At 28.3% G+C, this 22,323-nt stretch overlaps 1 protein-coding gene across 5 annotated transcripts in view; it reads right to left on the reverse strand.

Moving 5' to 3' along the window:
* The window catches only part of LOC118200414 (RUN and FYVE domain-containing protein 2-like), a 133,665-nt gene that overhangs the window by 21,596 nt on the left and 89,746 nt on the right, over positions 1-22,323 (reverse strand). For all 5 annotated transcript variants that reach the window (XR_004760085.2, XM_085820593.1, XM_035372388.2 and 2 more), the window contains 4 exons: positions 18,496-18,593; positions 13,921-14,007; positions 8,026-8,155; positions 1,672-1,766 (listed from right to left, as the gene is read on the reverse strand). Coding sequence is in view for 4 of the 5 variants with exons in the window: in XM_085820593.1 (XP_085676719.1) it covers positions 1,672-1,766; positions 8,026-8,155; positions 13,921-14,007; positions 18,496-18,593 (410 nt within the window). In the remaining variant the exon portion in view is untranslated. The remainder of the gene's footprint in view (positions 1-1,671; positions 1,767-8,025; positions 8,156-13,920; positions 14,008-18,495; positions 18,594-22,323) is intronic.

Genomic DNA, 22,323 nt, shown 5'->3' on the forward strand with positions numbered 1-22,323 from the left:
ATTGCTGTCCACGGTGGTTCTAAATCCTACTGAGCCGACGCCATTCTCGCTCTGTATTCTGACTATCATTTTGAAATAAATATCACTTATTGCTGCTTGTTGTCTCTGTCTTTTCTCCAAATTTCATCACTTTCTGACCACTCCTTCTTGGTATTGCATTTTCAATGTCGAGCAGTGTATTAAAGAAATTAGTACAGCAATAGTAATATAAAAAACAGAAGCAATGTTTACTGACAGAATTATAAATTTTCTGATAAGAAAAAGTATTTGCATTTAATTTACAAAATTTAATATTAAGTTAAATCTTATTATAAATAGGAATAGCAAATCCAAATCATTTAATCTCACAAATAAAAAAAAGGATGAATTTTTCTATGCTTTTTTCACAACTTGAAATTTTTGACTCCTTACCTAAACACCCATAAATGTTTTAACTTGAAATTTTAAAAAGATTATTTTTATTGATGCTCAGTATAAATGTTCATTAAAAAGAGGTTGCAATCACTGCAATTTAATGTTTCATCACCAGTGTTTACTCTCATGCCTGCTGGCCATGTTAGCAACATGATATAGCATTGAATGTTTACTCTCATGCCAGGTGGTCTCATTAGCACTATGATATAGCACTATACTTGCCATGAATTTTAAAATGTAGCTAACCAACAACTGTTTTCATATGTACTTTTAAGCAGATTATATATTGATTGGATTATATTTAATAGAAGTAGACTAAATTTATTAAAGTCGTAATTAAATGAGATTTTGCAGTTATTTTTTGGTGCCATTTAGACTAGTGGCCAGTAAAACAACCAGTACCTTGTGGCAATCTCAAATGCCATATTCTTATTTTCTGAAGTCCATGTTTAACTGCATTAATTCTTAAAATATTTTCCTTCCCTCTACACTTCCTTTGATTTACATTGTGAATAAAAATTACTCAAATACTTTTTATCAAATTACATTGAGGAAATGCACCTCATGGTTCAAGAACTTTAACTGCGCTTTTTATTTTATACATTTCATTTGTATATTATTAAAAAAAATATGGCTGCATTTTAAAAACTATACTCTTAAATTTATTTTTCATTAAACACATAAGTCTGCTTTAATTAAAAGATTTTAATATTAAAAAAGACTTTATTTCTTTCTCCTTCTTCAAATCATTCTTCTCTGACAGATTCTAGAGATTTGAGGCTCAAGAAACAGAAAATTTAAAATTCTTCACATTTTTAACCACAAATTCTTCCTTTCTTGTCAGCATGCAATTGGAACAAATTTTGCCTTTTTCTTCATAATGGCAATTTAGGTTGGTTTTGCCAATCAATTTTGTGTAATCTAAATAAAGTGCTAATTTTAGAACTGTAATATTATTTGAAAACTAAAGGAAATTTCTCTTTATAACAAGTTTACTTATTAAAATGATGGAATAAACTTTACAAACTTTTGTATTGTTGTTATTATTACAACAATACAAAAGGAATTCAGACTGTTTTTTTAAGAAATAGATTTTGTTCTACATCATTTAGATAGATATCATTGCTGAAAAGAATTGCTTCTAATTCAAAGTTTAAAACAAAACTACAGCAAATAAAAAGCTACACATTAAGAAGAATTTAAGAAATATTATTGCAGAAATTCAAATGTTTAAATGGATTTATATTTTGTACTAACTCTTTTAACTGAGTTCCCATTTCTTCTAATGTTCTTTCGTGTTCATCGTGTAACTTCTGCAGTTGTGAATGATTAATTTTCAACTTTTCATATTCCTGTAAAAAAAAAAAATATATATATATATATTATTTCATAAAATTAATTTCTATCTCAGGGAAATAAACAAGTTAATTTTTTAATAATGAAACTTTAATATATTAAAAATTAAATAACTATTGAAATTAAATATTTAATTTGGACTATAGCATAGATATCAGAAATTACATTTTTTAATTATAAAGATAAAAATGAATAATGATAAACTAATGCATTTTAACCTTGTGCAAAAAGGAAAATAAAATTTAATAAAAAGATATTAAGAGTACTTATTGAAAACATTAAGAGCAGTTAATACACGAAATTCCTGGAAAACACTTACTAACATAGGACAAAAACTATGAATACATTTTTCAAAACTAATTTTACTAAACTGTTATTTGTGAATTTTCTCACAAGCCTTAATATCTGATTCCAGTTACTTTTAATGCACAGAAAAGAGTAACTATTGAATTTTTTCTAATGATAATCTTCATTTCCAACATTTTTCAAATTTTGATTTAAAAATTGAATTACCATAGTCACTTAACCCTTTGACGCGTGGTGGTCGCACCTTGAAACCACCAATTTTCAAATTTTTTTCTCCTCTTCTTTCCAAAATTTTTGATTGAAGATCAATTGATTACTGATCTTTTACCTCTAAATAACGCAAAATGACTGCAGAATCATGCATGTTTTAGGTCTTAGTACTTCAAATCGGATGCCTTTTAAAATTTGTTTTCAATGAGAAAAAATAACTTCCTTTTATTAATATAAACAACTTTAAATTTCAAAAATTATTCATCGCACATCATGATTTCTATCATAAACAATAAAAAAATGCAATAATTAAACTGCATATATAAAAAAAAAATCCTCTATATGTATGGCATTTGCTTTGTGGTTTCAGAGAGTGACCAAGTCACTAGAGCATTGTGTCACAATTGCTCACAATCCTCTAGAGGCTCGGTCGCACCTTGAAACCACTGCTCTTCACAATGGCATTTGCTTGCTTTTCAAATAGGAATGTTTATTTTTACCAGATATAGATAAGGGGCTTTGAAACCACTGAGTTATTTTATTACTAAACAATACATGCCCCTGCCTACTAAAAAGGTCTTTCTTTTCCAGAGACTTTTCTCTGACCTTAACACACTTGCTCCCCAAGCTAGTATTGTGATTTTATAAATTATTTCGTGTGATTTAAATTTAACGTAAGTATACAAAAAATATATATTAAATTTCAAATTTTAAAAAAACTGAGTTTTTTTTAATCCTTATTTTGCTGAGTTTTTTAATCCATTTATCCGAACGTCCTTATTATGTAGGTACTGCTATAGAAAATTTCACTGCTATAGAAAAATTGCATAAATGTCTTTTTTTAATTTTTTCTAACGATTTACTTTGTAAAATAATGTAAAAAATTATATATAATGCAATTCTTACATACACTTTTTTAAAAATTCGTAAATTTCATCATTTATTGGAAACGTGCATGGAAAAAGGTAAGTTTATTTTTCTACTACCTCAGTAAGTTTCAAAGTTCTAGACGCGCGGTGGTTTCACAGTGTGACCACTACCCACAGAAAAATGGGCAAGAGTAGATTTTTTTTAATGCATATGTTATTTGTCTCTAGGATCATAATATTCAATTTCTAGAGTTTTAGTAAAAAAATTATAAAAATAATATCGCGTGTGTCAAAGGGTTAATCAATGATTAAGTAAATAGGATTCCTGAACAATAATAACAGTTCATATCACAATTGGTTCCAAACATATGATTAGACTAGTGGTATGGGATTACATACTTTACCACATGTGTACCATGAATATCAGCTTATTTCCCTTAATATAATATATTCTTTGTGAAGGCAAACCTTCAAAGCTTGTCCCTAAAAAAATCTTTACCTAACTTAACCATAGTTAAGAGAAAATGTGTGCATATAGAGACATAAATAAAATCGCATTTATAAAACATAATCATTTTCTCCAATTTATGTGACTGATTTTACCAAGATCAAAATATAACCTTTTCATTTGTAAATAAATGTTACCTATTATGAACATGTGGAAATTATCTGAAATCAAAATTTAAAAACTTTACAAAAATGTATATAAGTATTATTTATCATACATATCAAATTACAAATAGTAATATAATCAAACTGTCACATACAAGTTGATAAAAAATTAAGTAATGTACAGTTTTATTCTTTTTTCAAGATAGAAAATGGCAAATGTTACTGAATTACAAATTGTACATATAATTTTTAAAACAATCTTTCTTATGTATTTTGAAAGCAGACATTATATTTTCAGTTTATTTTAGTTATAAAATGCATATAACACAATTATAAATTGCATGTATATAATGAAAATTTAGAACATTGTTAAAGTTGAACTAAATTACATATTATAATTAAATGGTTAAGTTATAAAATGCAAATATTATAATTAATTAAGTTCTTATTAATATGTCTATATTCAACATCTTTGGAAATATTTATTACTTTCATTAAATTTAAATGACTCAAATTACTTCTCACTTGCCATTAAATACAAGCAAAAGTGCCATGCTTGTCGGGATGACGATGACATTATATCTCACACAGATCTAATTTAAACATTTTTTTGTTATCTATAAACACAACTTTTATGTACAAGAATATTTATAGAAGTAAATAAAATGTAGTTAGAGAAACAACCATGTGTTTTAGTCTTTTAACTCAGGTGTTCTCAACACCCTACAAAATTTTACCACTCAAGCTGGCTAAAAACCAAACTCAAACACGAGTGCGAACACCCTACCAAAGTCCTTGCAGACAACTGCAATCTTCAATTAACGGTTTGTCTTCTTTGCTGGCTCTTCACTACAATAAAAAGCCAGCTGATTAGCTAACTGTGAACAGATACATGACAAACAGCTATGTGGATTATTATGTACAAGCAACAATATAATTAATGCTATAATAATGAATATGCTGATACTGAAATCTCATTGCCCCTTTATAAAAATAATTGCAAACAACACAGAACAATAAATATTTATAATATTTTGTAAATAAGTGTAATACAATGTCTAAAATTATTTTATAGGAACACAAATTACATTAAGAGATTAAAATGTTTTGGAATTTAATAATATAATTTTTTATAAGAATTATATAGATGCTACATTATGATAACACATAAACACATAAATTCTTGCTCAACTTGTATTCAAATATTCATTTGCTTACTAATTGGTGTCAGCAATAATATAAAACACTGCATACACTGACTCTGCAAACATCCATACAGAGTGCCCATTTAAAGTTCTAAGACAATCAAATAACTTTTTCTCTAAGGCAGGGCACAGTTCTGGAAATTAGATACTGGTACAGTAAACTAACTCAAGTATTAATTCATGAAACTGAAAACACTTTTTTTAATAGGCGAATATGAAAATTAGCACTGCTTTCTCAGAAATTATGAGACACATAAGGAGAAAAAAAAGATATATAACTGACAAACAAAATTTATCACTGATTAGCAAGAAGCAACATTTTAAGAAACGAATGGTGTAAACAAAAAGTTGTACGAGTCGAGTCGACTGTTAAAAATATAATTTAATGCACAATTATTTACCTTACTTTCAGTTTAACGTTGGTCAGAACATTCAAAATATAAAAGCAATTGGCAGACAGTTTTCCTACGTTCATTCAAAACACTATACTCTTGCCATATCCTTCATAGCCTAGTGCTACTTTTAGATAACATTCATTACAAGAATGCCGGATAGTTGATGATCTGTAATGTACTTTTTAGTTGATTCAGTTTTATCTTCAAGAGTGATGTCAAACTGCAGCTATAATATTTGCATATGCAAGCGATAAAAGTCATGATTATAAAAGCAAAATGCTCTCAGCTTTCTATTTCCATTATTCATTTCAGTAAAATGCCAGCTTTTAATTTGATGATAATGCTGTACAACTTTTAAATTTGAATTATATTGAGTTTCTTCCGATTTTTGAAACAATGATATTAATTTCAAATACTCCTCCCACTATTGCCATTTTCGTTTTGTACTGTTTGGTAATTTGATTACGCAAATGCCTTGCTTTGATAAACCTATATAACTTTGAATAATAACACAACATAAATAATTATTGAGTTCACTTATACAACTTTGGATGGTTAATTGGATTAGGATATAGCTTTGGATAGTTGCAGTTATCTCTATTCTGAAATATTTGCACTTTAATGAACATCTTGTGTATAAGTATTATATAAATGAGTGTGTAAATATGAGGGAAGGTAAAAATTGTCTACACTTTTGACATAACTTTTCTTGCATGTGCACACAGATTTCTGTCCTTGCTTATTATATTATACTAGTGTGGTGATGCTCTGAAAGATGGATCCTAATCTCAACAATTTCCTTCTTCCTGTTGCAAATAAATCATGGCCATTCTATTAGAAGTTTGCACCAAAGATAAATAACGAACAGTGACTCCATCCTCTGGTCGGCAGGTGCTAAAGGTTCAGAAATTCATCATAGACTATCATCGCAATATTGAAGAAATGCACTATCATGTAAAACAGTGCCTTTGTAGATTGAGAAGTTTAAAAGTGGCCAAACAAAGCATAATGCATGAAGAGGGAGCAAGACAGCCATGTATTTCCGCTACATATTGAAAAACATGCGGCAAGCTTGAGAGATAGTTCCAGCAAATAGGCGAATTACTATCAGTATTATAGTGAGATAGTATCTCCTTTGAACATCAATCATCTGCATCCATGATGAGCTCAGCTTTCATAAAGTCTGCACAAACTGGGTCCCGCAGAACACAAGCTTACTTGTGTTAGGGTCTGTTAACTCTAACTCAATCGTTTCAACAATGAAAGTGATGCATTTTGAGCAATGAAACATGGGTTTATCAATATAGGCCAGAATCAAAATACGGAATATGGAGTAGAAATACACAGGATCTCCAATGCAGAAAAAATTCAAGACTGGCCCATAGGCAGGAAAGGTTACGTTATTTGTTTTTTGATACACTAATGAGAGAGTTCAAGATAGTTCTGGTGAATAAGTGAATTACTATCAGTGAGATAGTATCTCCTTTGAACATCAATCTTCTGCATCCATGATGAGCTCAGATTTCGTAAAGTGTGCACAAACTGGGTGTTACAGAACACAAGCTTACTTACATTAGGGTCTGTTAACACTAACTCGATCATTTCAACAATGAAAGTGACGCATTTTGAGCAATGAAACATGGGTTTATCCCTATAGGCCAGAATCAAAATGCAGACTATGGAGTAGAAACACCCATGATCTCCAACGAAGAAAAAATCCAAGACTGGCCCAGAGGCAGAAAAGGTTATGTTATCTGTTTTTTGATACACAAAAGGGCACTAATGAGAGAGTTCATGGAACATGAACTATACTTAATTTAATAATTTCTATTATTGTAACTATGATTTTTTACTTTCATAACTATAATTTTTGTGCAAGTTACACAGAAATGTTGAAAAAGAAGTTGAAGCAAGCAATTTGCAACATTGAGGTCTGCTGTCAAAGAAAATGTTGTTGTTGTATGACAATGCATGGTTACACATGGCTTGTCACATTATTGAAAACATCAATAAGATAAAATATGAGTTATTGGAAGACCTCCCTACAGTCCAGACTCTATCTGACCTTAACTTGCTTGAACCGCTCAAGGATACTTTACGAGGTCGCCAATTTACCTGACTTAAGACGTGAAAAATGCAGCGCAAAAGAGCTTTCGTGACCAACTGAAAATGTTTTATTTCAAGGAATACATAAGCTTATTGAACATTGGGCAAAGTATATAGAAACATTATGTGCAAAGTGAAACCCTAGTTTCATGTAAATAAATTGTAGAATGAAAAATATGGATAGTTTTTTGACTTACATATATACATAATGAATAAGCTTATCCAAATAGTAGCTTTTTAATATTAAAGAGTGATCTGATTTTAGTAAAATAAATTTGAATTATATAATTTACAAATTATTCTCATCTGCTGTTTCAAATAAACTGACGTTACATTTTTTGGCAAAATTATTTAATATAGCATTAAAAAATTGAGATGTTTAATAAATTTCTTGATGTTATAGCCTTAAAACTGCATATACTACATACACTTTAATAATTTTTTGGACATTTTAGAATTTTTTTAATATTCTTTAATTATTAATTTAAATGCATGTATATAAACTACAGAATATATTTTTTTTCCATATGAGAAAGAAGGTTAATTAGTTACTTGTGCCATGATTTGTAGTTTCTTTACAGTATCTTTGAGATTAGTTATCTGTTTTTCATACCCATCAACAGTAGACTGCAAAGATGTACGTAGTTCTCTTTCGATTCTTAGATCTGACTCCAAGCCTGACCTAAAATTTTAAAGCATGCTTTTAAATTCTTTCATGCATTAATAAGAAAAATAATGGATTGAATTTGTTTTCACAAAAGATATATAACATTTAAATACCATGGGCAAAGATTTAATACATTTTTTCCATATTTAAATACTGATCAAAAGATATTATATAAAAAGGTAGATTCGATGGGGGGGGGGGGGAAACTGAACAAGAACACTTTAAAATAAGCTAGTTGATGATTTTTGAACTTTTATTTAAACATTATGGTCATCCAAGAATTCTCCAAAACAATTTTTTTCCCTCACATTTCCACAAATACCTGAGCCAAAAGAAGTACCCATCGATCAAATAAGTCGGTTTTCTAAAAGCTAGATTTTACAAAATGTTGATGCAACAACATAAAATGTTAAAAATATTTTGCAACTAATTTCTCTTAAAAGTGTTTGGAATTAATTCTCTTATAATCAAAAAAAAAAAAAAAAAAAAAAAAAGAATAACTATTACATTTACAGACCTTTACACATTAATTTAAAAAATTCTCAATGAAAGATCATGATAAATTTGCATAAGCAAGTGATTAATTGTGAAGCAATTTGCATACTGATTAATGAAGGTTATCTGCCACACCTCTGGTCTCAGGTTTAATTATGAAAAAGATATATAAATTTAAGAAAAATAAAACAAGAGTCTCAGTCACCCAGAGTATTTTTGATCAAAGTTAGAATCTTTTTGATCACGCAGGCCCAAAAGCTTGGTTAAGATGAGCAGACTTAGTGGTTTGGTTGTTACATATCATGACACACATATAAGCAATAATAACAAATATAAATTTTGATCAGTTTTAGCACATGTTAATTCTGAAAAGAAACAAAACCATGACCCACGAGAAATTATACATAACTATGCTTTCCTAAGCTGGATAAAAATGTGGGATAAACTGTTACTTCAATGTATGAAAACATAGGAATTATATTAATCAGTTTCTAATTATCTTTTTCATTCTCAAGATAGTTTACTAAATTTGCAATTAATTTCAAATTTTCAATTCAGTACTTTTATGCAATTACTGACTAGCAATGCTTACTCTTAACATAGCTATTAACAATAGTAACCGTTTTTGGTACTTTTCTGCCCAACCCTTCCCGCAAAGATGCTAATCATTAGCAACTAATTTTTGCCAATCTAACTCATGAAAAACAGTAGACATTTAAAAAATGTTGGCATGCTGAAAAACAGCAACAAACTAAAAAAAATTAAAAACGTACAAAGCATCCATAACACAACACAGAATATTACATGACACAACAAAAACTCAACTAAATTAAGAAAGCAACATAATAAAACACTTAACTTCCTCCCCAGATTTCTGCTCATGTGCACAGCAATCTGTTTTAACTGAAAAAAAAACATTAGAGAATTGATGAATTCTCCATATCACAGAGCAACCTGACAACTGCTCTGCCTGTACACACTGACCTGTTTTAACTCCCCCCCCTGAAAAAAACAGAATTGCAAAATTCTTGGCATTATTGAGCAACTTGGCACTGTTCTCTAAGCACACATCAACCTTTCTTAACTTAAAAAGTCATCCAAGAATTGCACAAATTAACTTAATAGAATGAAAATTCCTGCATTCTACTACTAGCCAACATACCATATTTCTGGAAAAGATGCAATACTTTCTTTTTCATTAATAGGAATAGAGGCATTATGATTCATTACCCATCCCGGGGGGAAAACTACACACATAAGCTGAAACCATAAACATAACCCTTAAATTCCCAAACTGCTCACATTACATGCTTGCATAATGTGCATGCAATCATTAGTGGGCTGCCAGATAATACATTTTCATAAAATTCTGGGTTGCCTACTTTAGTGAAGTAACATTTTCTGTGGTGATTTTTGTCATGGCTGGGAGGATAATTCGAGTGAACCTAGTTTCTTTTTCTTCCTTTCTTCTTTTTTTTTAAGTCTGCTATCATACATTTATTTGTTTTGAACAAACAATTGTTTCAAACAATTTTACTACCCGCTTCACCACTGAAAGAAAGATGCATGATTTTTTCCTTTCTTTTGGCGAAAAAAAAAAAAAAAAAAAAAAGAAAAGTTGTTTGTTTTCAACAACCGATCTGCTATCAGTATCGAATTTCCCATCATCAACCAATATTTATAATGTAGAATTAATTTCCTATTTACATAATAATTTGAGTGATCCATGGTGACTGGCTGTTTTATATTGTGACAAAGTAGAAAAATTGAGTTATTCATAAGCAATAGTTCTTCCCAAATGTTTTGAATGTGTGATGCAAATTTAATAAACTTGCAATGTTTTTAAAAATGCAGATATTTATGCATATCAGGAAGATCGAACTTCAGTACACTTTATTCCAATTTTTTGTCTACGCTTTTAAAATAAATATTATACATGTAAATTATTCATTATTTGCTAAAGATAAAACTAAACCAATTATAATATTTGCTGAGATAATGGAAATTTTATTTAAAGAATATTAAGCAAGTAAATAATAGGTTCAAATAATATAAAATGTGAGAAACAACAAAAGACTTTGGTAGAAAATATCTATTTATAGCAATATTCTAGACATACATTAAACTAAATATTTTTGCTTTGTATTAAAAGATTAAAAATATTGTGGAAGAAATAAAAGTTAATTCATTTCCTTATAAAATCAATTTTGTTCTTATGAAGAAAAATATTTATACTGATTTCCTCAGATTTCCTTCTATGAAAATATTAAGATTGTATACAGTAAATTCCTCACTCTTTTTCTTTTTTTTTTTTTTCAATTACTAAATTCACTTGCATAATTTCACCTTTGAAAACCATAAGCGGGAAATTATGTAGTATATGTCAGTTCTGAGAGAAGGAATTCAAGAAGAAGAATTTATACTTACAGTACCTATTTTTTAGATGAATTTTCATTATAAGCTTCTTAATTTACATCTGATGATATCCATTAACAATAAAAGATCTACAACAATAACCTTTATAAGAATCTAAGAAAGTATAAAATTACACAGCTTATTTTGATGCCAGGTGATACTGAAAGCTGCAATAAATGTGCCTTTTCTGAGATTAAAAAAGAGTATTCATAACAAGTATAATTTTGTGATTTTATTAACATCAAGTCTCAATAGATTAGACTTGATGTTAGATTACAAGGCCTTTATAATCTACGTCCATTTTCTTCTTTCATAATCTTCAAGGAAGAGAAGGATGCATAGCACTGGCCAAGATGTTTGAATGCACGTGAAAAGAATAGCAATTTAAGAAATTCTACAAGCTTGGTCATTATTGTGCAGAAGCTTATACCTTGAATTTTAACAGTAAGGAGAAAATTATGTGAATAAATCTGAAGTCTTTAAATAATATTCTAAAACTGCTAGAGGAAGAATTTTGCAATGGAGAGAAATATGAGAATAAATATTACATTAATTGTTATTTATTTTTAAGGAGTTACATGCAGTTATTAGTTGAAGTATTAAAACACAAACATAAATATATTTGCGTGTGTGTAAGAGTTGAATTAAAATCACATACTAATAAAAATGGGAAAAAGCATAAATCTTCTTGTCAGGTAATACTCAAATATATTTTAATCTGTGTTGAATGCAAAGCTCCTTAAATTCAGACTGATATGCAAACCTATTATTATTCTAATTACTAAGATATAACTATTTATTTGAAAAAAGAAAATATAAAGAAGAATGGGTGGAAAAATCTATAATATGGAAAACAATTTATCAACTTATACAAAATGCACAGTTATTTCTTAAACTGTACAACACTATAAATGACATGAACAAAATAATGACCATACAGTCAAAAGTCGTTAATTCGGACACCCATAATTCGGAATGATCTATAATCCGGACCTCAAAACTAAAAACTTTCTGCGCATGCGCCGCGTTGACACATGCGCATAGGCGTTCATGCATGCGCGTAAGACCTTTTACGACTGCGCATATGAGTGTGAGCAAGTGCAGAATATGTTTTCGCGTGCGCGTTTTATGTATAATGGATGTATAAGCTAAAATTATCTAATTATCTATTTCAGTTAATGTTGATGATTGCGTTGTTCCTTAATTTTCGAATTGTATCCGGCTTATTATTTTTTGACGGACTGTAAGAGCAATTTTATAAAAGTAAGCTTAAACTTTCGATTATATCAAATAGAATTTGCCATATATATTTGTTAATATGTAAAGGATCTAAAGCGAAAGTATGTTTTGAAATCCGAAATCTGTTTATCAATTTTTACGCTGCTCGGCGGGCACGTAATGAATTGAAAGTTGATCTGTCAGCACTATCCTTATCTTCAGTGCAGAGGTTTTTATTTTATTTGGCTTATAATTCCTTACCAACTGTAGTATTTCATCTCGATATGCTCCGTCTTTGATATGATTTAAAACAAGTTCCTCATCATTATAATTCGCTTCCGAAAGCGAAGAAAGTGACAGAGGTTATTGAAAACGAAAAAATTTCGATTGACAAATTAGTCTGTGTTCTCGACACAGCAATTATAGGACTTGAACAGCGGAACTTTGTAACTGAACAAGAAATTATGTCTGTTTAATAGAATTAAAGAGAAAGTATTATCACATGAAATGAAGCAAAACTTAAACAACTTACATTGAAAGAAATGTTTAATAAAGTAAACAAATAAATATTAAGCTTTTTCTTTTTGCAAATTTTGATACCCTTTAGATCATAATTGTTCTTTATTTCATAAATTACGGTTTCATATTTTTAATTTTAGAATTTCTGCATGCCATCTTACGAGATTTAAACTGATGATGTATAATCCAGAAAAATCGATAATCCGGAATCGCGGAAGTCCCGACGAGTCCGGATTAACGACTTTTGACTGTACATGAAAAAACAGGGAAAAGTACAGATGCTGAAAGGTACATTTGAGCATGTTTTAAAAGATTAAAATGTAAGCTATATAAAGAGCCTTCTGATTAGTTATTAATAGAAAATCAAAAACTCTTCCTTTAAGTTCTAGATATATTTAAATTTATGAAACTTCTTTTGCCAAAATTATAGAAATAAATGTGGTGTTGGGGAGGGAAGGTTGAAAATGATCAGAAACAAAAATAAAGAGGTATTCATAATAGTTAGTAATTATTTGAGAAATTAAAGAAAGTCATATTTTAAAAACAAATATGTTTCAGTTTCAATGATAATTAAAATTAAATTAGAAGAAAACAAACAAACCCTCCTCCAAAAAATGTTTTTGGAAAATGAATGCATATTTATTATCCACCTCAACACATAGTATGTATTTTATTTTCATATATCCTCATCATGAATTTATAAATAAAACTGCTTTAAAACTAACTTCTGTTATAAAATTTTCATAATTATTTAAATATATTTGTAAATTTCAAAATAAGTCCTCTTTTTAAATTCCAAAGTTATAGTACTCTGTCATTTATATTTTCTTTCCCCACATATATCTTTGCAATTTTTCAGAACTGTGCTTAAATAAATAGAAGACTGTTTATATTAAAACCTAAAATAATTTAATAAGAAATGTACATGTACATTTACATTAATCTAGAAATTAATAATTCAGTATAATCTCATATTTATATATATTTTAAATCATTGTGAAGGCTTTTTTCCTCATTGAAAAGCAGAGTAAAGATTGTGTCCTGTTACAACTCATCGATTACTTTCCACACTTCTTAGAATCCCATTCCTTCCCTGAAATATCTTTCAAAATCCATTAAAAACAAATGCATACCTAATTTGATCTTTTTCGGCTAACTGAGCACCAAACTTCCTGACTAGCTCCTCATTTTTACTTTTGAGAATCACCAGATCATAACTCCTTAAAAAAGAAAGTTTAATTATTAAAATAAAATTTTGTGAAGGTATTAATAAATACTTATTCTCAATTATATCATTATTGGAAAAAATAAATTACATGCAGACGTTTAAGTTTTGCTAATAATTTTAATTAGAATTTCTGTCTTTTATGCATGTTTATATATTAATTTGGGAGAAAAAATTAGTTTTCAGAATGCTAATTTGCATTTAAATATTACTCTAGTTTTTAAATTTATGTAATTACTTTTATATGTTATTTGGCATATTTGTATTAAACTATTTAATATAATTTTGTCATTTGAGCTTTCCTCTAGAAAAAAAATCTTCTACATTTCTCAAAGCTTCGAACTGTCTTGGATAAAGCACTAAATGCATTTGTGAATGTAAAATTAAATTTTAATTGCTACCAAATTCAAATACTTTTCATTTGTTTTTAAAAGAGAATATATTAAAATGAATGAATCAGTATAGTAAACTCGTACAAATACATCTTAAATAATGGTTTTTATAAAACATCCCAGGTTCTTTTAAATTAAAACTGCAGTGAAAAATACTTCTTAAGTTATGCTTCTTTAGCTTTTAACAACAATAAATAAATCACTAATTCAATTTTTTATGCATTTTTATTATGATTATGTAAGAGTTTTCCATACATCTACCACATTTATTTAAGAAAATATTCAATCTCTCTATTTGATTTAATCATGCTACACTTATTCATTCATTATAAAAAGTAAATTATATAAATGGGAAAACTGTTAGTAAACTTTAACTACCAAAAATTAGTAGACTTTTTTATTTTCATTTGTAAACATTACATACAAAAATAACAAATTCAAATTTTTGTATCCATAAGCATATATGAAAAGTGAAGGCGTTAGTGTGAAATATAAAATTAGATTTTAATACAGGAGCAAGATTTTATTACAAGCAAATAGTTTTTACAATGTAAATTCTCATAGTACATATACAAAAGTAATACAGAGCAATAATAAAATTTGAAGATGTATCATACAGTTTCTACAAATTGTGAAATTGCACAGAAAAAATACTTAGTCTCTAAATGAGCACCCATTTCAACAAGGCCAATAATATGACCATCAGAATATTCAAGCTTAAGCAAAATTTACTACAAAATATATATACGTTTTGAAAATGCACAATTGCATACAAACAGCTTATGCACATCAATGGCTTACGATCAATAATACAAAATCTTTCTTTTAGATTAGGATTAATTTGATAATAACAAAAATGATTAAAAAACAGTTTTCCCTCCTTTTCCATAAATTAAAAATAGGTTATAAGTACATACAAGATATTTTAGGTCATAACTTAAAGAAAACTTAACCAAAAATGCATAAAATATCTTAATTCTTGCAAAATATTAAAATAACTGCTAGATTGATTAAGAAATAATTAACATTAATACTGCTAATTTAACCTTTTCTATTCCCCCCTTTTTTTAATCGATCTTAGATATCTTAACTTTCTATCAAATCAAATTCTATAGTTTTTAAGATTTAAGGTTCCAGCAAGACTTTTTTTAAATAAATAATAATAATAAAAATAATTCACATATTTTATCAAGTTAATAATTATGATATTTAATTGTAGTTTATTTTTAAAGATATATATAACATACTGGAATAAATCTGCATAGAGGATATCTAATTCAGAAAATAGTTTCCCTGTATTTCATTTTTCCATACATTTATGTCAATACATTAATAAATAAAATTTTGGTGCCAATGCTTATGGTCTGATTACAGACTGAAAAAGGTGTCTGAATTATTTCAAACTAATAGCCAATGATATGGTAATAATATTTGCAAAAAGTCAAATGATTCTGTATCAAGATATATATATATATATATACATATTACATGGAATTAGAAAACATCTTTTATTAATTAATATAGTGTTGCAAATATATTCAAAATTATCAGCTGGATAGACGGTAAATTTTATGCACTTCAAATTACATATGTTAGATGTTCAAAAATAAAGTAAAAATAAAAATCATTAAGAGGTACTTTTACAGCTTAAATCACCCAGTTTGTCAAGCAGTTATATTTTGAAAAATAAATCAAATAAAGGTCACTAAACGAATATGTAAACCAACATTAAAAATCTTAAACTTTTGATGCCCATTTTGTGCATATTGTGCCATTATATAGATTAATCTATTATGTGCTTTTGTGCCAACAGATATTTTAATATGCAGTTAAAACACATCCACATAGTTATATGTATGGGGAATTAGCAATCATTTACTGCTAAAAATTAAAAATTTTAACAACATAAAGAGTTAAACAGCTTTTAAAGTTTGGATGCCCAAATATAATCAAAATGCAAATTAAGCTATAGTATAATTAACTTGTTCTTAAGCTCTGTTGTAAAAAGTTTATGAAAATATAAAATATTTAGTGTTTTTAGAAAAATTTAGTTCTTAAAAGTGATACTTTCAGATTTAATATAAAATTTTCTAAATATTTAAAAGATTTATTTTAATTTGAATAAACAAATAAGAGAGGGAGAAAGTTGAGAACCGTGATATATTTTGATTAATTAAAAAAAATCATAAAGATTCAGAACTGCACACACATACGCACACACGAAGAAAAAAAAAAAAAAAAAAAAAAAAAAAGCAGCTTTGAAGCTGGGGAAGACTAGCATATGCCCTCACATATAAAAAAGGCATTTGATTAAAAATAAGATAAAACATGTCAAAATAGTCATAAAATATTCCATTCTTTATAATGTACATTACAGCAAATATTTTTAAATTAAACATTTATAAAAAAAAAAAAAAAAAAAAAAAAAAAAGATGAAATATATATTCAGAAAAATATTGCATATTTAAAGAATTTGGAAAGAAACTGGAAATTATAACAATGATCAAACATTTAAAAATGTAAAAGTAAGAGGAAAATGAAAGATTATCAGACTTTCATCATGTTACCACAATTTAAAATTAATTTAATACAATATTTTTTAATTGGAAAAATACAACTGTTCTCTCCCCAAAAATTCAAATTGTTTGATAATTCCAATAGTGATAATTCAAATGTTTGATAAGTTAGATAATAATATGAATAATAATCAGTATAAAGCCAATCAACTCTGTTCATATTATAGAATTAAGTTGGAATAAAAATAGGTATGCACGTTTGTACTGAAAACACTTTTTTAATAATTTACAGTGTGAAAGCTTTCTTTATTAAATATAATTTTGTTCGCATGTACATCAATTTCGATTGCACTTATTCATTCAAATGTGTCTTTACTACCTGATGTGATTTCTTATTAATTTTAATCAAGTCAGAATAAATGAAAAAGTGTAAATAATTATCAATTTCTTTTATTATTCTGATGAACAACTGCCAAATTTTTTGTTGTATTTTTGCATTTCAAAAGCTCTATACAGAATACTTAAAATTTCAGTTTTTCTTTAGGATCACAGTTATTATGTTGCCACAAATGCAGAAAAGGTTCTCAAACTTTATTTTAGATTCCTTTATCAAAAAAAGTTTTTACTAACTTAGATTCCTTTTCAAAAAAGTTTAATGCTCATATAGACATTCACAAATTTGTAACTTTGACTAATTGTTTGAATCCAAACTGACCTTTTCTCTTTTGCTAGATAGTAATTATCTAATAACTTAAAAAATTCTCAGATTAAATGTTATAACAGCTGACAATATAAAAACTTCAGATGAATGTATCAAATAGAAATAGTTTCAACATATAAAACCACAATTAGCTCTCAAAAGGAATGAAAGCTTACAATACAGCACAGTCTTCATTTCATAACTCAGTTTCAGGCACACAGGCAGAAAGCAAGCAAATTCAAGTATTTAACAGCAACTTAAATTAATTAAGCAAAACTCAAAAAACAAAATAAAAACCATAATATATATATATATTATGTTTTTAAAATTGTACTTACATTTTTTCAGGCAATATTTAATAATTTTTAACTAACTGTTTATCACATAGCAAAGGAAATTGTGGGCTGGCTATTATGATTTTCTTTAGAATTATATCAGTATTAAAAATTACACTACTCAATCAGTTCCTGCTAATGTAAGTTATATATATTATACCTTTCTTTTATGCTTTCTAATTGAACAGTTTCTCTATCACTGTAATAATGCAGACCCTTTCAATATATTATACAACAAATAAGGACAATATAAGGCCAAACACCATTCAGTTACTAGCAGGAATTTTCCTACCAATATTCTGGGCAATTCAAATACTATCATACTTCCTCATGCAGTAAAAAAATGCTTTATTTACATAGTTTTATCTCACTTCATAAAACCATTTTCAACCCACCACTGCCAAAACAGAATAGACAGAGAGAGTAAAAAACATAAAATTAATCTAGCCTCTAAGAAAAACATTATTCTGACAATGTCATAATAAAGTCTTTTGGGGCTCATTTCCAAGACTAGACTGCGCTTGACATAAAACTTCGTACTTATCCTCCAGCTCATGAAGAGATTTGTTCAGTTCAACAACTTTTGCTTCCAATTCAGAGGCATATTCAGATTTTGTCTTTAGAGCTTTCTCACATTCCTAAAATAAAAACCATGATAAAAGATACATGAGAAAAAAAGAGCACACAGCTAAAATAAAGCAAAATTAAATCTCAATTGGATGCTGGTTTTATGGAAAATTTTTATATGTTTAGAAAACATTTGCATCAGTTCTCTTTCCCTTGAAGAGCAAAAATATTCTGGTTAGCACATTTAATGTTATATGCTTGCAATATTTAAAATTCAATGAGTTTGTTAATATATCTCAATTTTGTTTACATTAAAATAATTATTTTTATTAAAAGTAAATTGCTACTACCATCTGACATATGGCTGCTTAAAAATGAAATATACTTATGAAATAGGCAAAGTACAACAGTCATTATAACATTGAAGAAATAATTAATTTGCCTAGTCTTCAAAATAACTGACAAAAAATCTGATGTGTATACCACATGACTTCCTTGAACGGAATATTAAATTACATGCAATTTTCCTCCATTTCATTTAAACATATTGAATTAACAGTTAATGAAATTTAAATTAAATCTACTTCATCAATAGTGCATAAATCACAATAGAATAAATACACTCTTTAAAATTCACTATATTTATTTATCATAGCGACACTTCGGCACTACATTTACTTAACAGCATTAACATTCATTTTATAACTAAGAGTGCACAAAAATTATATATTCTGAAGAATTACAAGTTCTATACAAAATACTATAATAAATTTAAAACAATGTATAAAAGAAATTAAACAAATAAAAAAAAGAAACAGTTTTTCGCAGACAGTTCAGCGCCGCTTATCTAATGCGCATGCTCTACTAATTAATTCAGTTCTCACTTTGCGAAAAGGCAAAAATATATAAAAATTCAAAATATTTTTATTAAAAACACAAAACGCCAAGTACAGTTAAAACAATTTTTTAAAAAAATTTACAAGTCAAATTAGTGTTTCTACACAAAAACAAGCTAATAACCTAAATGATAATTCCAGAATGAATTAAGCATAATTTAACTGGAAATAATAAAAGAAGATGTTACTTTGTTGTTAGGAAGCTTAGACACTTCTTACAGATTACAATAACGTTTGTTCACTCAAGACTTAACATATAGCTTAGCGATGTGCCTTTAGAATACTTCTAATAGTCATTCAAAAACACTTGAAATTATTTTATTTTCCTTAATTTTATCTATCATTTAGGCCCATTAGCCCATAGCCTTCTAAGCGAGCCTTCGTGGTGTAGTGGTCTGCACACTCAGCGCATAATTGAGAGGTCTGCAGTTTGATTCCCGGCGAAGGCGTTGCATGGCAACAAATTCACTATTTTGCTTAGTTTCAAATGTAAAAAAACATGGTTGCTATGGTAATCAGAAATTAGGCTTAGCCGCACATAAAAAAACTTTTAAATTGCTGATAATTCCACAATTACTGCATGCAGGTTAACTAAAGGCATAAAAATCTTAACCAGAACATAATTCAATCATTTTTAAAGCAAAAAAATGCACAATTTACAAACATATAAGAATAAAGAAACTGAGCCAAGTAATATTTATATATTTTTTGTGCAGCAGATTGCAACCAAAATGGGATGCACCCATGTACATGTTATAGTAGTCCTATGTACAAAATTTCAACGTTCTGAGGCTACTCGTTTTTTGAGTTATGTGAGATATATACGTACAGATGCCATGAAAAAAATCTCTTTAGAATTCATTTAAAATCAGTTTTATAATTTTTTTTTTGGGAAAAAAGTCCTTTACTCTGTCCTTACGTACAGATGTCATGCAAAAACATCATTAAATTGCATACGATAGCGGTCAAAATTAATATTTTCGTTGAAATGTGATACCCGAAATTTTTCGTGATTACAATACTTTCTTTTCACTTTGAAGAAGAAAGTAAAAAAAAAAAAAAAAAAAAAATGAAATCATACCGTGAAGCAAGAGAACATTTAAACATGCTATGGCAGCATAATAAAACTCTAAAATCCAGAATAACTGAGACTGCAGACCACTGGGGTATATGAAATTTTTTTAAAAATTTGCAACTTTGACTGTAAAATATGTATTTAATGCACAGTGAGAGATGGGATTTTATTTATATTTTCATGTATAAAAATAAAATATTTGGTTGTAACGAAAGTTTCTCACCAAAAAAGTTCTTAATAAAGTTAGGGGGAAAAAACATGAATGCAGTACCTTTAGTGCAGGTAGTACCACCCAAATCCATGATTTTCTGCCAATGCTTTGGTAGTTTTCCAAAGCCTTTCACCCAGAAACTTGGTGGCCGTGAGTCCAAAAACAGATCAACCTCATTTCGTACGTTCTGTGCAGAATGGAAGACAGCACCAGAAAAATGTAGCTACAGGTGTAGAAAAGGGTAGAAGTCTGAAGGAGCATTGGTGTGGCAAAAGATTCCATTCAAGTGCATACAGAGTCAGACTTGTGAATGCAGAAACATGTGGTCTTGTATTATCTTGATGGAACATCACTTTTTTGTGCCGGAATTAAGTTCAATGTTTTTCTTTAATAGCATCATTAACATGGACTAGCATCTCATTGCACACCTTACTATCAAGGGTTTTACCTTTTTCCAGATACTCTCTGTGGATAATACCATGGCAATCACACCAGATATAAAACATAATCTTAGTCAAATGGTGCTTTGCGAGGGTGCCGACAGGCTCACCTGGTGCAGAGCAAATCACTTTTCGGCCTGTGTTGTTTAATTAAATCTACTTTTCATCACAAATGACAATCCAGTCCAGAATTTTGTCTTTGTGTTGATAATTGCAGATAAGTTGCAGGGCCAAACACATCTATCCTTATCTGCTTGAGTCAGCTCATGCGGCACCCAGTGATTGAATTTGTACATCAAGTTTATGCATGGATAGCATGACTAATGGACATGGCACTAATGTCTAACTATTTAACAAGCTCTCGAATGTCTGCATACTGATCTTCTTCCACAAGTTCTCACAAGTAGGCCAGAGCACTCTGCTTCTTGAATGTCATAGTTCTTGTTTTTGAATTTTTGGTACCAAACCTTCACAGTGTCATATGATACAGCTTTAGGTACTAAAGTTGTATATATGATTTGGTGACATTCTGTAGCTGATGTTTTGAAACAGAACTGGAAGTAAATAATGGTTCTAATCAGGTAGCATGATAGTTCCATTTCAGACACCTTGTACTTAATGATAATGATATTTTCTTTAAAGTTTTACAATAGAGTGTTCTAAAGCAAGTCCCTTTCTTTCAAATGCCAAAAATTGTTTGACAAAATATAATTAACCATGGCAACATGAACTGTTTGCGCAGACAATATTTGCAGTGGTGGAAACTTTCGTTAAAACCCGATATATATGTACTGGAAAAAAAGAGCAAGGTATTTGAATAAATGGAAATAAACAGTGCTACTGGTATTGCAATGAAGTTTTTTTGAATATAAATTAATCACATTCATTAAATCTTTGACAGTATGCTAAGTAATATTAGTTACTATTTTTCTAAAACATAAATTGATAAAAAATGTTTAATTATGTATATTCTAAATTTTTTCCCTAATGAATTATAACATGTTTAATAATTTATAAGCAAGGAAAAATTATAATTTCTATATAATGCATGAAAATCATTTATACTGCATTATACTAGTAATAAACCACTGTTAAAACCTTCAGCATGCCAAATTGTCAAATGTTTACTGGGTTCTCATTTTATACATTTTATTTATTACTCATAATTAATATTCCATT

This window comes from Stegodyphus dumicola, chromosome 7 (assembly GCF_044657685.1).
Source record: "Stegodyphus dumicola isolate Sdum_Otavi_A_Nest chromosome 7, ASM4465768v1".
In the NCBI taxonomy this organism is placed as follows: Eukaryota; Metazoa; Arthropoda; class Arachnida; order Araneae; family Eresidae; genus Stegodyphus; species Stegodyphus dumicola.